Raw genomic sequence first — 14,775 nt, 5'->3', positions numbered from 1 at the left:
TAAAGCACTGATATGAAAGAATTATTAGAATAGAGGTCACTAATTACATGATTATGCTAGTTAATGATAGTTCTTGGTGTGTGCCTTGTCGATTGCCATCTCCAATAAGTATAAGAAGAAGATTCCAAGTGCCATTGATAAACTCTATGCCAGGTATCAGTCCTTTGTTTGGACATCCAAATATCCGTCAATCTCTTGGGCCACCATGTGCTTAGCGAAAGAGGAGGGCGGGCTCGGAGTTCCTGATCTACGCGCATGGAACTCAGCTCTCCTTTGCAAATCATTATGGAACGTGCGACAAAAGGACTCACTTTGGGTGAAAATAGGTCCATCACTAGTACCTTCAGCATGTTGATTTGTGGGTGTGGAGTGCCAAGAAATCTGATTCACCTCTGAGTAAGAAGCTACTACAGCTTCGGGACAACTTATTTGGATGAATCGGCTCGATGCAGCAAGGCCAAAACACACTGTCTAGCTGGTATAGTTCTCTCCAGCATGGGATTGCAGCGACACATGACGTTTTCGACCTCATAACTAGTTCCAAATCTCAACATGCTATAGAGGGAGAGGAGTTATAGACTTTATCTACTATATGATATAAATTATGACGTTGTCGGTATAAGGAAAAAATAACTCCATCTGTGACCTTGGCTCCTATGTAAAAGTGGCATATGATCGTGTGATGACTTTTAGTCTTAGGGATCATCCCAGTCAATGTTATTAAAATCGTGAGTTGACTCGTAAGTTCATACAAAATTACGAGTTTACTTATGAAAATCGAGTGAAATCGTGTATTAAAGTAAAATCAGATCAAAATTGTAAAATCGGATCAAAATCGTAAAATCACATTTAAACTTGTAAAAACACGATTTTTGAGATAATTTTATCGATTTTGTGTTGTTAATAAAAGGGAACCATTTTAGACGAAACGATATCGTTTTGGGATGATTTTAGATTTGCACTTGTCTATGAATAATTTATATTAATTTGTTATCTTGTGTTTTATTTATCTTTGGACTTAAGCTTTAGACTTGAATTTATGTGTATGTTGTATTTTCCTGACAAGTATTTGGTTGTTTAAAAGTTTAAAATTATGAGTAATTTATGATTATATGAATTAAAATATTCTATATGTAGATTTATGTTATAATTTGGATTAAAATATTTAATGATCAATTAAAAAGAATATATCAGGTTTCTTTTAAAATTGATTTAAAGTATGATATAAAATCTTATGATTTTACGATTCGATTTTACAATTCGAATTTACGATCCGATTTTATGACTGCTCTAATGATTTTACCTAAACTCTCAATTTTGATAACACTGATCTCAGTTCATCATCAACTCGAGTGAAAGTGTTACTACATGAAAATCAATAATTGAAGGATCGGGTCATGACATTATAGCAGTCTAAGGTTAGTAATGAGCCATCGATGAAAGATCGGATCAAGACATTAGTAGAGCGGCAAATGCAAGAATTCTTCTCTCGCTTTCCATTAATGAGTCGTTTTGCTTTGTCAACACTATATGATTTTGACTCACAGTAAATTAAGACCCAAACTCTATTGATAAGTAGCTCCTGATTCTAAGTAGCTCTTGGTTCTAAGATAGCTTTGTTTTATCACTAGTTCTGTTAATTTAATACTATATGTATTTCTATTTGTATTATATTTTTTTCAGGAATAATATAAATAATAGTATATTCTATCATCAGCCGCAAATATTCACTCTCATTAAGGTATACTTTTTAAAAACATGTAAAACTTGTATTTATTAGTTTGTGTATTTTTCTGATAAATAATTTTACCTTGTGTATATCTGTTTTAACTTTAGGTTTACCATATGATCATGATTTTTTCATATATGAGTAGTTTTGCCTTTATTTTTTTAATAACCAATCGTATGATACTTGTTGTGGGATTGAATGATGATGAATGCATTCGAAACATCATCTAGGAATTTTCGGTTGCTAATATGTCGCTAAGTGCACTTAGCGACCGATTAACAATTGAAATTTTAGTTGCTAATTGTCATTTTCTTTATAGTCCTTACCTTATGCCAAAGCTTCAGTTCGCGCTTTTGGCTACTAGCACATGGGCATCTTCACACGAAAGATCAGCTCCCATATGAACTATGCAAAATATGTCCATTGTGTAAACTCATGGATGAATCGCTGGACCATACATTATTCAGCTGTTCGGTTAGTATGCTCTTTGAGCTAAGGTAAGGATGTGGCTGCACCTACGGCATGAGATGCACACCTCCAATAGAATGCTCATGGTCTTTTCCTGAAGATACCGCGACAACGGCATGTTAACATGATCCCAACACTTGGCTATGTCGGGTATATGATATTTCTATTATGGGAAGCTCATAATCGATGCCTATATGAGGGCGATGTGCTCAACATTGAGAGGATGTTCAGCAAAATTCAAACGCATATCTTTCAGTTTTATGCGTCTAATACATATCGGTAAAGAAAAATAAATCTTATTATAAAATTCCCTATAAAAGGGTAGGATGGTATGCATACACTAACCCGAACCTTAATTCTCTTCCTCTTCTATTTTCTCCATTTCTTTGAACATCTATGATGACTTAGGCGTCAGAGGAACCTCGTCGGAATAACTCCCAACGAGATTACTCAGATGGTTGTTAATCTATACAGATTCAATTATATCACGGAAAAAAAATTCTGCCTTATCAGTGAGCTTTACCATAAACTCTGAAACCTCCAACTCAAAATATGTATGAATTCTTTCAACAAATGATGGCTTTGTGGATCCTCCACATGAACTAAACGTGTGAGAATTCCATCCAGTCCCCAATCCCCTTGGAGAGTTCTCGCCAAAATTCCATATCATCATCGTTGTCGTTCCAATTCATCAGTGCCATGGCAACTGAACTGGTCGTGTTGCTAGTCGGAGGGTGGAGTTCTACCATCGTTGAGTTCATCGATGACTCAGAGCCGTCGGAAATCGACAACACATCCAACCAAAATCTCTCATCGATCTCAGAACTAGAGCTTTCTTCTCTAGCATCCAGACTGCTCTCGCTGATCTGAGATTGATCAGCAAACACTGACATTGCTGAGTCACCTTTCTTCTTCCTCCTCTTCTTCGTCGGCTCTATCCGTGCAGTCTCAGGGTCCATCAGCTTCTTCAAGTGAGTGTTCCATACGTTCTTGATCTCGTTGTCTGTTCTACCAGGCAGACTCGCAGCAATTGCTGACCACCTACAGATTGGCAAAACAAGAATTAGAAACATCAATTTTAATTTAAGAATTACGGTAATGGTTAAGAGATTTACCTGTTCCCTAGCTGTTGGTGCAATCTGATGATCGTGTCTTCTTCCTCCTTGGTGAAGTTTCCTCGTTTGATATCCGGCTTCAGGTAGTTCACCCACCGGAGCCTGCAACTCTTTCCGCACCTCAAAAGCCCTGAGTTCATGATCCACAATTTAGAACTTTCTCATTAAACTGAAATATATGTGATCATATTAAACTCACCAGCTAGTTTAGGTAGGGCTCTCCAATTTCCATGGCCATATCTCTGTATGTAATCTACCAAAACCTTGTCCTCCTCCGGCGTCCATGGCCCCTTGTTTTGGCCCATCTTCTCACAGCAAGGAGCCCTCACCATTCTCCCTGTTTGTTTCTGAACCTCGCTTTCCCAACTTGAGGCATCCTTTCATGTATTATATAGGCTTCAAATTTTTCCAACGTGATGAAATCTCCATCATGAAGAGTGAATAAAGCAGCACTACACACTTGGTCAACAATGATCCATAACGAAGGTATAACTCTGTTTTGATATGGGCAAACTGAGTCAACTATTTCATGCTCAAGCACTGGTAATTAGTAATTACAGGTCTAAGCAAACTCCTAAAAAGTAATAATTAGATGAGGACAGAATTGTGACTGCCGAAATCATCCTATAGTGGCTTGTCATCTAAAGCCACTTTGAGACATTTTTAACATTCTATGAATTAGAAAGAATGTTGAAATATGAACCAAAGATTGGCGGAGTGATTTCACACTACTTTTGAGAGGAACAGTTGATGAATGTGTTTTTCCCCTGTGGGGTCAATTGAGCTTTGTCCAATATCAACCACTCTAGTCAAACACACGAGGTGAATGAATTAAAGGGCAATAATTTCACTATTTTGGCATTGTTTTTTCTATATTTTTGTTGGATAATGGATGGTGGTGGAGCCTTATGCAGTGAGTGCACTCAAATTCCTTTTGGCCGCCGTTTGAAGATCTGTGGTGATATTGTTCATATTGTGTCGGAACCCAAAAAAACAAAATGAATAGCATAAAAATCAATTTATATATTAAAAAAAAGAGAGGAGAGTAAATTATAAAGGAAAAACACCCAACTTTCTTCATCAAAATATGAAGAAGGTTACTTTCTTTCCTTCTGATGCGACGGTTTTCTACAGCCCCACGTATCTCATGGGGTCAAAAGTCATATCGATCTATAAGTCAAAGTCAAGATGGGTCCAACATAACTTAAAGGGAATTGGACTCTGCTTAGATGAGACTCGGTTCTAATTGAACAGGCTCAGTACGCTCATCCCAGATAGTCAAGTTTGGTTAAGTACAAGGTAGTTACAATGACTCCTATCTTAGCTCTCGATCCTAACATCTGTCTCGGTCTTAGTCATCGACATCTCTCTTGTCTCGGTTTCCGACTCCGACATTCTCCGATTCTCAGTGCCCAACCTTGATGCATCTAGTCTCGGTCTCAGTCATCGACACACCATCTAGTTCAGTCTCAGATCCCGACACCACCTACCTGACTCAGCCTCAGTCACCGACATCGCCTATGTCTCGGCTTCAATCGCCGACACACCATCTAGTTCAATCTCAAATCTCGATACCACCTACCTGGCTCAGCCTTAGTCGTCAACATTGCCTATGTCTCAACCTCAGTCACCGACACACTATCTAGTTTAGTCTCAGATCCCAACACCACCTACTTGACTCAACCTTAGTCACTGACATCACCTATGTCTCAGTCCCAGTTGCCGACATCCATGTTGGCTCAACCCAACACCATCTATGTCTCAGCCCCAGTCGCCAACACCACTTTCAATTTAGTGTGGCGTCTTGTCTCAACGTCAGTCGCCGACTTCGTCTACTCTTAAGGTCACTCAACACCAACTTCAATTTCTCATTCCCTCATTCTCATATAAGGCCCACACTCTACGTGGCCTATTGACGGCACATGAATGACATGTGGGTAAGGAGGTCACGCAACCATCCCATCATTGAGAATTATTTCTCTGCAAATACTCCAGAACACATGCCACTGATGAATGGAGAGGAAGTTATAGGATTATCAAATCTAATCTCCTAGATACCTCCGTCCAAACATGTGGCACTTAGTGAATGGCGAGACAACTAACGGCTATTAGATCTGGTCTCCTTTGCTAGCTCATATGAGGGAAATGGAGGGGCGAGTTTTGTAGCGGCTGACGTGAAGATGCTCTCCTAACATCTATATAAACACTCATGAAGGTAATGGAAAGAGATCCGAACTCTCTACAACCAGACCAGGTCCTCTCCTTTTTCCTGCATACTACCTCAAGCAAACCCTAAGTTGAGCATCGGAGTGACCTGCCGGGATCTCCCCGGTACCAGTTTAACTCTCTATTGAAGTGCTTTCACCAGCAATCTATGGGGAATGCATGAATTAGATAGTTTGTTGACTAGTAGCTTGACTATCTAGGTATTTGGCCGGAACACCTTCCTTTCCAAAAATTACCTACTCGTCCCCTCTCCCTTAACTCAATTGTTTTGCTTTCTTCTTTCATGGCGACAAAGATGGTGAAAAGAAGAAGAGGTTAAAATGGTCTTTCAACAATTTGATATTTTCTATCTCTTTTCCCAAGTAAACAGATTTGCTGTCATCCCGTTCAATCTTCTAACTCCCCTTACAATGTATCTTCCCAACTTTCTATCTCCCATAACAAATTGAAGTTAAAGCTGTTTTTGTGTCTATCACAAACAGTTTAGGTAGCAAGTCTTTATGATCGTTACACGGTTACACCTAGGTTTGCAGTTGACCTTATGAATCACACTGACAATAATAACATTCAGATGCCAGATTATGAAATTAGCTGGTAACTTGTCACTTCAGAGAAAAAAAAAGATTTCTCATTGATTAAAACATTCAGATGTGAACAGTTCATATAAGGTCCAAGCAGATGTGAACAATTCAATGTTTTCAGATAGGGGCCAAGCAGTTAAAACTTACCAGTTGGAAACCAACCAAGGCATAGTTCATTATGAAATCGGGAATAAAAATAAAAGGAATTGGAAAAACATAATATGTTTTTTATATCAAACTAAATTTCTATATCAACTTTGTCTATAAGTAAAAATAATAACTGGCAAATATAATCGAGAAAAGGTTCAAAGCATTAGCAAAGGCTGAAAGCACTAGCAAATAAAATTGTTAGCAGACTAGAAATTGATTTCTCCTACTCACATGAATTTTAGGAACAAAAGAAATTCGAGCAATCCTAAGCATAAGATCTAGTTTCATCATGTACATGGCAAAACATAATAAAAGCATAAACTAAAAGCGACAAGGAATCTGATTAAGAGTCATCTTTGTCATGTAGCGCCATTTGAATATCCCTAAGGATGAAGAAGAAGCGGAAGCAATTGAAGAGCCTTCCGAGGGATTTAGGGTGACGACACCTCAACCTTCGTCAATGGGGAATGAGGGTTTATGTCCAGCTGCCATAATCCAACGAGAACCTCTCCCTTATATAGGAATCCGATCTGTTATCAGTCCATAGATAATAACGGATTGACTTTAAGGGTTCTACACATTAAACTCACATCTAATAACCCGAAGCCTAATAACCTCAAGTTAGATAAATTAAAAGTGTTTAGTTTGTATTTATATTTACAACTTACAAATAAGTCCACCTAAAAGAAATAATATCTAACATTCTCCTCCCACTTATGCTACTTGTAAGTTGTATATGAAATACAATTAAAGCTTTATTTGATATCAATTTTTATGAGTACTAAATACTATGTAAACAATCTAGTCCATTAATTTTATTCGTATAAAACTAAAGAGGTCATAGCTACTATATATAAATGTAACAAGCCCCAATAGTAATCATAATACCAATGTCATTGATAATATAGATCAAAATATAGATGTGAAGTGTGGAAAATATATAAAATATTATCAGTACATGTCAATTTCCAACTGGTCCTGAGTGACCTAAAAGGATCTGATCATATTTGCAAATACTTTATGCTAAACTACAACATGAAATTATGATCTAAACCTTATGATTCCAAAATGGAATCTTTACCATATTTATAAACACCAAATGTGAATCAGCAGTAAATCATGATACTTTATTTCAGAGTGTCAAACAAATAAACAAAATTCCCATTAATGTTTTGAACTTTAAGTACGTACAATAATTAAACCAAAATGTTTGTTTTTATTAACAAAATATAGAGCAATGAAGAAAATACAAACTCCCACTATATGAGTTATTCTTCCATAAAAAGGACTCTCATATCCATAATATGTGCATGAAATATCTTAGACACCAAACCCTTGGTAAGTGGATCTGCCAATATGGAATCTGTGCTGATGTGCTCTATCATGACCTGATGACTCTGAACTATTTCTTTAACTATTAGAAACTTGATGTCAATGTATTTGGACTTTGACGAACTACAGTTGTTCTTGGCATAAAATTCTGCGATTTTATTATCACAGTTGATCCTTATGGTCTGTTAATGCCATCAATGATCTGCAACTTTGTGATCAGTTCCGTAGCCAAATCTTGTGATTGGATGCTTCATAGTATACTATCAACTCTGCCTCCATAATAGAAGTGACTACTAGTGTTTGTTTGATGCTCTTCCAAGATATAGCCTCCAGCAAGCATGAAAATATAACCTAAAGTGGACCTCATGCTATCTAAACATCTGTCAAAATCGGGGTCTGAATATCCAATCACCTCTAAGTGATCTGATCTTTGATACGTGAGCATATATCCTTTAGTTCTTTGTAAATATTGCATCACTCTCTTTACTAATTTCTAGTGCGACGATCGTGGGCTACTTACATATCTACCTAACAACCCCACTATAAATATTATATCTGGTCGTGTACAAACCTGTTCATACATGCGACTTCCCACAGCTGACACATAAGGGAATTATTTCATCTCCTTTATTTCAAGCTGTGGACATTGTTTCAAACTGAATCTGTCACCTCTAGACATAAGAGTGTCACTAGGTGCATAGTTTTGCATGTTATACCTTATAAGCATCTTTTCAATATAGGCCTTAAGTAAAAGTCCAAGAATACCTTTTGAACGATCATGACAGATCTATATGCTTAAAACAAAGGATGCTTTATCAAAATATTTCATTTCAAAAATATGGATAAAAATAACTTAGTTGCATGTAGCAGACCCTTATTATTGCTCACAAGCAATATGTCATCACATACAAGACAAGTATGATAAACTTTCTCCCACTAAACTTGACATATATGCACTAATCAGTAGGGTTTTCTCTAAATCCAAATAAGATGACCAATTGATCAAATTTTCGGTACCACTGATGGGACGCCTGTTTCAAACCATAAATGATTATCTTTAATTTACATACTAGGTACTTTGAGTCCTCAAATCCAAAATTCTCGAGTTACACTATATATATAGACTCCTCAATATCACCACTGAGAAATGCAGCCTTTACGTCCATTTAGTGTAGCTCTAAATCATAATGAGTTACAAGTGTCATAATTACCCTAAGAGAGTCTTTCGTAGACACAGGTGAGAAAGTCTCTTTATAATCAATGTCTTCCTTTTGAGTGAATCCATTGATAACAAAACGAGCATTATACTTTTCAACACTGCCCCTTGAATCCCGCTTGATTTTAAATATCCATTTACAACCAACAGGTTTCGAACCTTCAAGCAATTTGACAAGTTCCCAAACGTCATTATTTACCATAGACTTAAACTCTTCTTACATGACATTAATCCACCTTTCAGGGTTAGAGCATTATTTGATCTCTTGGAAAGATGCAAGATCATTTTCCAACTTTATGTCAAAATCATAATCTTGGAGATAAACATAATCACGAGAAGTCATGGTTTTCCGTTCCCTTATGGATCGCCTTAAAGACACATATACCTGAGGTGGTTGAGGTATGTTCTCTTCAATATAAAGCAATACCTCAATTTGAATGGTAGACTCCTCTAACTGTATTGGAGATGACACAAAAATATCTTGATTCACTACTCCCACTGGATGTTCAATATCCATAATGTGCGGTATGGAGATTATACTGCTACTAATTGCACTTACAGTGATCATAGGAGGATCACTAACATTTTCCTCAAAAAATACTTCCCTGACCTTATTACTTCTACTGTCCTCAATGAATTTGATGTTTCCCATTTCAAAGAAGAATCTATTAAAGAGATTATAAAATTTATACCCCTTGACTTGTTAGAGTAACCTATAAAATTACAGCTAACTATTCTTGAGTATAGTCTTTTTTCATCAGGCCTATAAGGCTTAGCCTCAACTGGGCAACCCCAGACGGTAAGTGTCTAATACTAGGTTTTCTAACGGTCCACATCTTGAATGGGGTTTTAGTTACTGTCTTACTAGATACTTTGTTAAGTAGATAGACTGCAGTCTTAAGTGCCTCGCCCCACAAAGACTCTGGTAGAGAAATGAAGGTTATCATACTTCTCACCATGTCTTTTAGGGTTTGATTGCGACGCTTAACTATACCATTCTGCCTCGGAGTGCCGGGCATGGTATACTAATGCATAATCCAACACTCAGCAAGGTAATTCACAAAATGTCCTAGACATTGTTCATTTAATCCATCACATCGACCGTAATATTCACCTCCATGATTGGATCAGACGACTTTAATTTTCTTACCTAGTTGAAGTTCAACTTCGGTTTTGAAAATCTTGAACATATCCAAAGATTGCGACTTCTCATGAATAAGGTATAGATAGTCAAATCTAGAGTAGTATGTATTAACTTCAAAATATCACTACAAGGGTTTGCCCCCTTATTACTTTTGTTAGTTGTCTTCCCTTTAACACACTCTATGTAGACATTAAAGTCTGACATATTAAGGGAATCGAAAATTTCATGTGACATTAACCTTTCTAGGCGTTATTTGGTTATATATCCTAAACACCTATGTCACAGTATGGATGAATTCTCGTCAGTCAATTTGAGTTTCATACCTATGCTACGCATAAACACGTTGTTAACCATAGGAGTTATGATGTTTAATTTATAAAGCTTATCAACTAAGGAACTATTGCCAACCAACACTGAATTTGAGTAAATACCAAACATTCCATTTCCAAATGAATAAGAATAACCTGTTTTGTCTAAACAAGAAATTGAAATTAAATTCTGTTGAAAAGATGGTACAATAAATGTATTTGCTAAATCTATAAAGACATTAGTTCCTAAATAGACTCTACTTTAGCCTTCTTCCAATTCCATGTATAGATATATCTTTCATTATCAAGCAGAAGATAGCTCTTGAGATAACCTTGCATATATACTAATATTTATGTGAGTAGTAGCACAGGTATCTATTCACCAAGTGTCATGGTACAATCATCAAATTGACTTTTGAACTAATAAAGTTGAAAAGTTTATCTTTCTTTATGCGTTAGTTGGCGTATTTTGAATCATCTTTTTTTTATATGACTTTTCTTCTTACAGAAGAGACAAGTGAACTCCTTATCTTGTTTCTTTTACTCATGGTCATAACCCCCAGAATCTGTAGTTTACTTTCTCTTTCCTTTATTGATCCTCTTTCTCTTCTTGCTCGACCCCTAAAAATCAGATGTTAAGTGAGCACTTTCAGGTGTCTCATGTCTCAGTATCTCTTCCTCTTGCACGCACTGAGCTATAAACTCATTTAATGTCCACTTTCCCTTTTGAGTATTTGATGTGCGTATTACATATAACATTTTTATCATACTTTCATTTCATATGCATATATTTCATATTATCGTCTCTTTTTACTTCATTTTGATACTTTCCTATTCCAGAGAATTGCTTTCGTATATTTTTTTTTGATAGGGCACGTAAAAAGCAAAAATAGAGATTGAAGATCAATGGTTGAAGTTCATAGGCCTACCACGGATGGATGTGCTAGTTGGCACGAGCCATGCTCCAATCGGTAATCCGCTGAACTGGCCACGGGCGCTCGTGCTCGTTGGCACGACCCGTGGCCAATGCTCCTCTACAGTCGCTGAACCTAACACAGGTCGTGGCCAATACTCTACAGTCGCCGAACCCGACACGGGCCCCGTGCCCGCCGGCACGACCAGTGTCCGCCGGCATGACTCGTGTCAGGGCACTCGCCCTTTGCCTATAAAGGTTGATTTCAACCCCTTGGAAGGGGATCTCGATTGAGTGCCACCCAAGCGCCCCAAGATGGCTTCAGAGGAAGATCTAGAGGAGATTCATCGCCATCTACGCTGTAAATTGAGATCGGGAGCATCCAAAGGAGAAATCTTGCAACAAGCCTAAGCTTCTTCTCTTGTTTACAAATTTCTGAACTTAAATCTGAATTGTAATCATTCTAACTTGATCTTTGGTTGTAACTCCATTTTTATGGAGTAGATTCTGAATTCTAGGACTAGGGATTAATCCTTTATTCTATAAGCACCTTTACTTTTATCTATGAATGTTTGAATGCTCTTATTTGAAGAGATGATGATTTATGGTTAAGTTCTATTGCGTAAACATGATCTCGATGCCAAAAGCACGAGATTTGTATCCCACGAGGATTTAGGGATGAACCGAAAGGAGAATCTAATCCTCCAATTCGTGGAAAACTGAGATGCAGAGAGTCAGCTACGAAAGTAGATTAGTATGTCGCAAGAAGCCATAGGCTGTCATGGATCTTAATGGATTAATTCCAATTCATCGTCGCATAGTAGGAAGGGTTACTAGGGGGTTGTGGGATCTCTTAGGATTCTAGAATTCGCAGCTGAAGTAAAAAAAATCATAAGACGTTAACTATTAACTCCAACTTCCCCCTTATGATAGAACATAGATAATAGAAACTGACATCTGAAAAAAATGATGAAAACATAATACTTATTCATCTTGATAGAATTCTGATGCAACACTATGGATTGATTTTCAAAAGAGTTGACAATGGGAAACAGAGATACTATTTGATCTACTCTTCAAAGAAGTAATATTTTCTCCCATAAATCTCTTTCAAACTGAAGTATTTGATGTAGCAATATGATAAACCCATGTCCCTCAGCTCTTGGGAGGGGAGAAGGGGATATGCCATCTCATAAGAGGATTGAAGAGATTAAAAAAATATGTGAACGAAAGAGTAGAGGAAGGAGGGGGTGGAACAGACATCACATTAAACTTGAAGCTTCTCAAGGGGATTGAAAAGAAGAAAAAGGTAAGTCTAGAATCAGTATCCTCTGGTATCAAGTTGAAAGTGACAAAAATGTATTATATGGATTCAAAAGAGAACTAATGCACACAAGTATATATGAGTTTGGTATATCACCTAATGGCATAATACTTAATCTGTAACTGAACTTACATATTGAACACTCATTAACAATTAACTCTAATACTTACAGCAACCAACATCAATCTTAAAAAAGGGCAACTTAACTGGATTGGTGATTGCACATCTCCTTTGTGATTCTGTTGATCAAAAGAAAGAAGTCCAAGTTATCAATTCGCATGTTGCAGTAAATAAAAGGAGGATAGTGAAGATATGAATTTGCATTGAATTTGTACCGTATTCATGTAACCAAAGCAGAGATGGTTAATTCTAGATAAGCATAAACGGGGAAGGAGACATGGGAGAATGTAGACTAAAGCTACAAGACTAGAGATAGTTCCAAGAAAAATGATTACTTTTAGAATAATACCAGGATTGGCACCAATTATATATTATTAATGAAGCACAATGATTGGTGAACAAAGGTCAGCACAAAGTATGGTGTTATTCTGTCCAACTGTGAAGCCGCCATATGTAAGGACAAAAATGCCAAACAGGCAATGGCTAAGTATATCAATTAGGCAATACGTAATCCAATGATTCAATAACTGCGCTACTCTATAGGCATTTGAAAGTTTCTATGCAACAGAACTATGAAAAACTGATCAAGAGATTCAAAGCAATGAGGATTGCTGCGAAAGGTAAAAGAGTACCAGTTAACTGGTTTGAGATGGCACCGGCAGCAGCCACTGGAAAACGAGCCCTTCGGCTAGTTTAGGGTTTCCAATCACTACCAATCGGGACACCATCTGGAGCAACATGTCCGGTTGGGTGTTGCCAAGTCGCCCGCACCATTCGCACATCCTCTCCTCCATTCTCGATCTTTATCATCCAAGAAAATCAAAAGAAAACCTAAATTATCGAATTTCCTGCGAGAAGGAGACCAAAAATCCAAACTTTCGTTCCGGAAATTGCAGCAAAGAAACAGCCAAACCTCCCGAGATCAATCCCGCTCGATCCTTCCTATGCGCTGCAGTAATTCAATATCCCGAATTCTAATCTCATGCGATGGATGCAGAAACGATTCAAAGAAAAGGAAGGAACAATGCAGATGGGAAAACCTCAAAACTCGCAGCACTGCTGCTCGAAGACGAAGCACCATTGAGACACGTCGCACCCGTCAAATATCTAATTCTTAATAAAATCAAACTATAATATTTAATAATATATATCTTGGGGGCCACGGTATTGCAGCTAGACCCTTGAGGAGGGTGTAATTAAATCGAACATTAAGAAGTTCGATCTCGAGCTTGGTTCATTTTATTTAAATTTGAGCTCGACTACAATTTGATTCAAGCTTTAATTTTTAAGTTTGAACTCGGCTCATAATGAAATTTAATAGTTCACGAACGGTCCAAGCTCAGTTTTATTGTCAATCCACAAGTACATGAAATATTATTAAATAATAAAAAATCAATTCTAGATTAAACACTAATCAATTTTACAAAAACAAGTTATTTAGACAATCGAAGATTATATGCAAATTTAAGAACTAGAGTTTGAGAGAAAAAGAGAGAGCTAAGAGGGAGAAATAATGATTGGGGAATAATTTTAAAATTTTAATTTTATTACAGTATTAGTTAATATCCTTATGAATTGTTCATTTCTTTACCTTTATACATATCCTCTTGTAGGGATTCTAATCAAAGATCGACACAACTCCGTGAAAATTACACCAGAGTATTTACACCAGTTTCCAACGCCATTAAATAAAAAAGTAATTACACCAGAGTAGTTACACCAGTTTCCAATGCCATTAAATAAAAAAGTAACTATAGAAAGTTCGGGTAAAAGGATACTCTCTGTCACTAAAAGCCACCCGGTTATACGATCTCTAAGGTTATCTTAATTACTTCCTAACGTTAGATTAATGCTATTAAGTAAAGAGATAACATAAAGTCCAATTAAAAGGATACTCTCTGCCACTAAAGATCCTTCGATCATACAATCTAAATTATATAAGTCACTTCCTAACATTAAGTTAGGGAAAACCTATTAAGCTCTAATTAGCTAATCCCTTTATAGCGAGTTGGCCTCCTTTCAAGAGGATTGTTCTAGAAAGTTTGTTTGAAGAGGTACCCTCTGTCATAAGGCCCTATGGTCATACAATCCATCGCTTCTCCTCTACAAGGTGACCAATCCACCACAAACCATATGCACACACCACACA

At 37.0% G+C, this 14,775-nt stretch overlaps 1 protein-coding gene across 2 annotated transcripts; it reads right to left on the bottom strand.

Moving 5' to 3' along the window:
- Positions 1–2,471: 2,471 nt before the first annotated feature.
- On the bottom strand, positions 2,472–13,416 carry LOC121995998 (transcription factor MYB4-like). Of its 2 annotated transcripts, XM_042549798.1 has the most exons (5): positions 13,259–13,416; positions 12,714–12,745; positions 3,512–3,806; positions 3,313–3,442; positions 2,472–3,238 (listed from the first exon to the last, which is right to left on the bottom strand). In XM_042549798.1, exons 3-5 carry the CDS (start codon positions 3,642–3,644, stop codon positions 2,800–2,802), a joined length of 702 nt encoding a protein of 233 aa, XP_042405732.1. In that variant the 5' UTR covers positions 3,645–3,806; positions 12,714–12,745; positions 13,259–13,416; the 3' UTR covers positions 2,472–2,799. The 2 variants fall into 2 exon arrangements, with proteins under 2 accessions (XP_042405732.1, XP_042405733.1); XM_042549799.1 differs by lacking the exons at positions 12,714–12,745; positions 13,259–13,416 and having other exon boundaries at positions 3,512–4,377.
- Positions 13,417–14,775: the final 1,359 nt, after the last annotated feature.

This window comes from Zingiber officinale, chromosome 6A (genome assembly GCF_018446385.1).
Source record: "Zingiber officinale cultivar Zhangliang chromosome 6A, Zo_v1.1, whole genome shotgun sequence".
In the NCBI taxonomy this organism is placed as follows: domain Eukaryota; kingdom Viridiplantae; phylum Streptophyta; class Magnoliopsida; order Zingiberales; family Zingiberaceae; genus Zingiber; species Zingiber officinale.
Note: the sequence above shows the minus strand (reverse complement) of the source record. Positions and strands in the feature narration are given on the sequence as shown.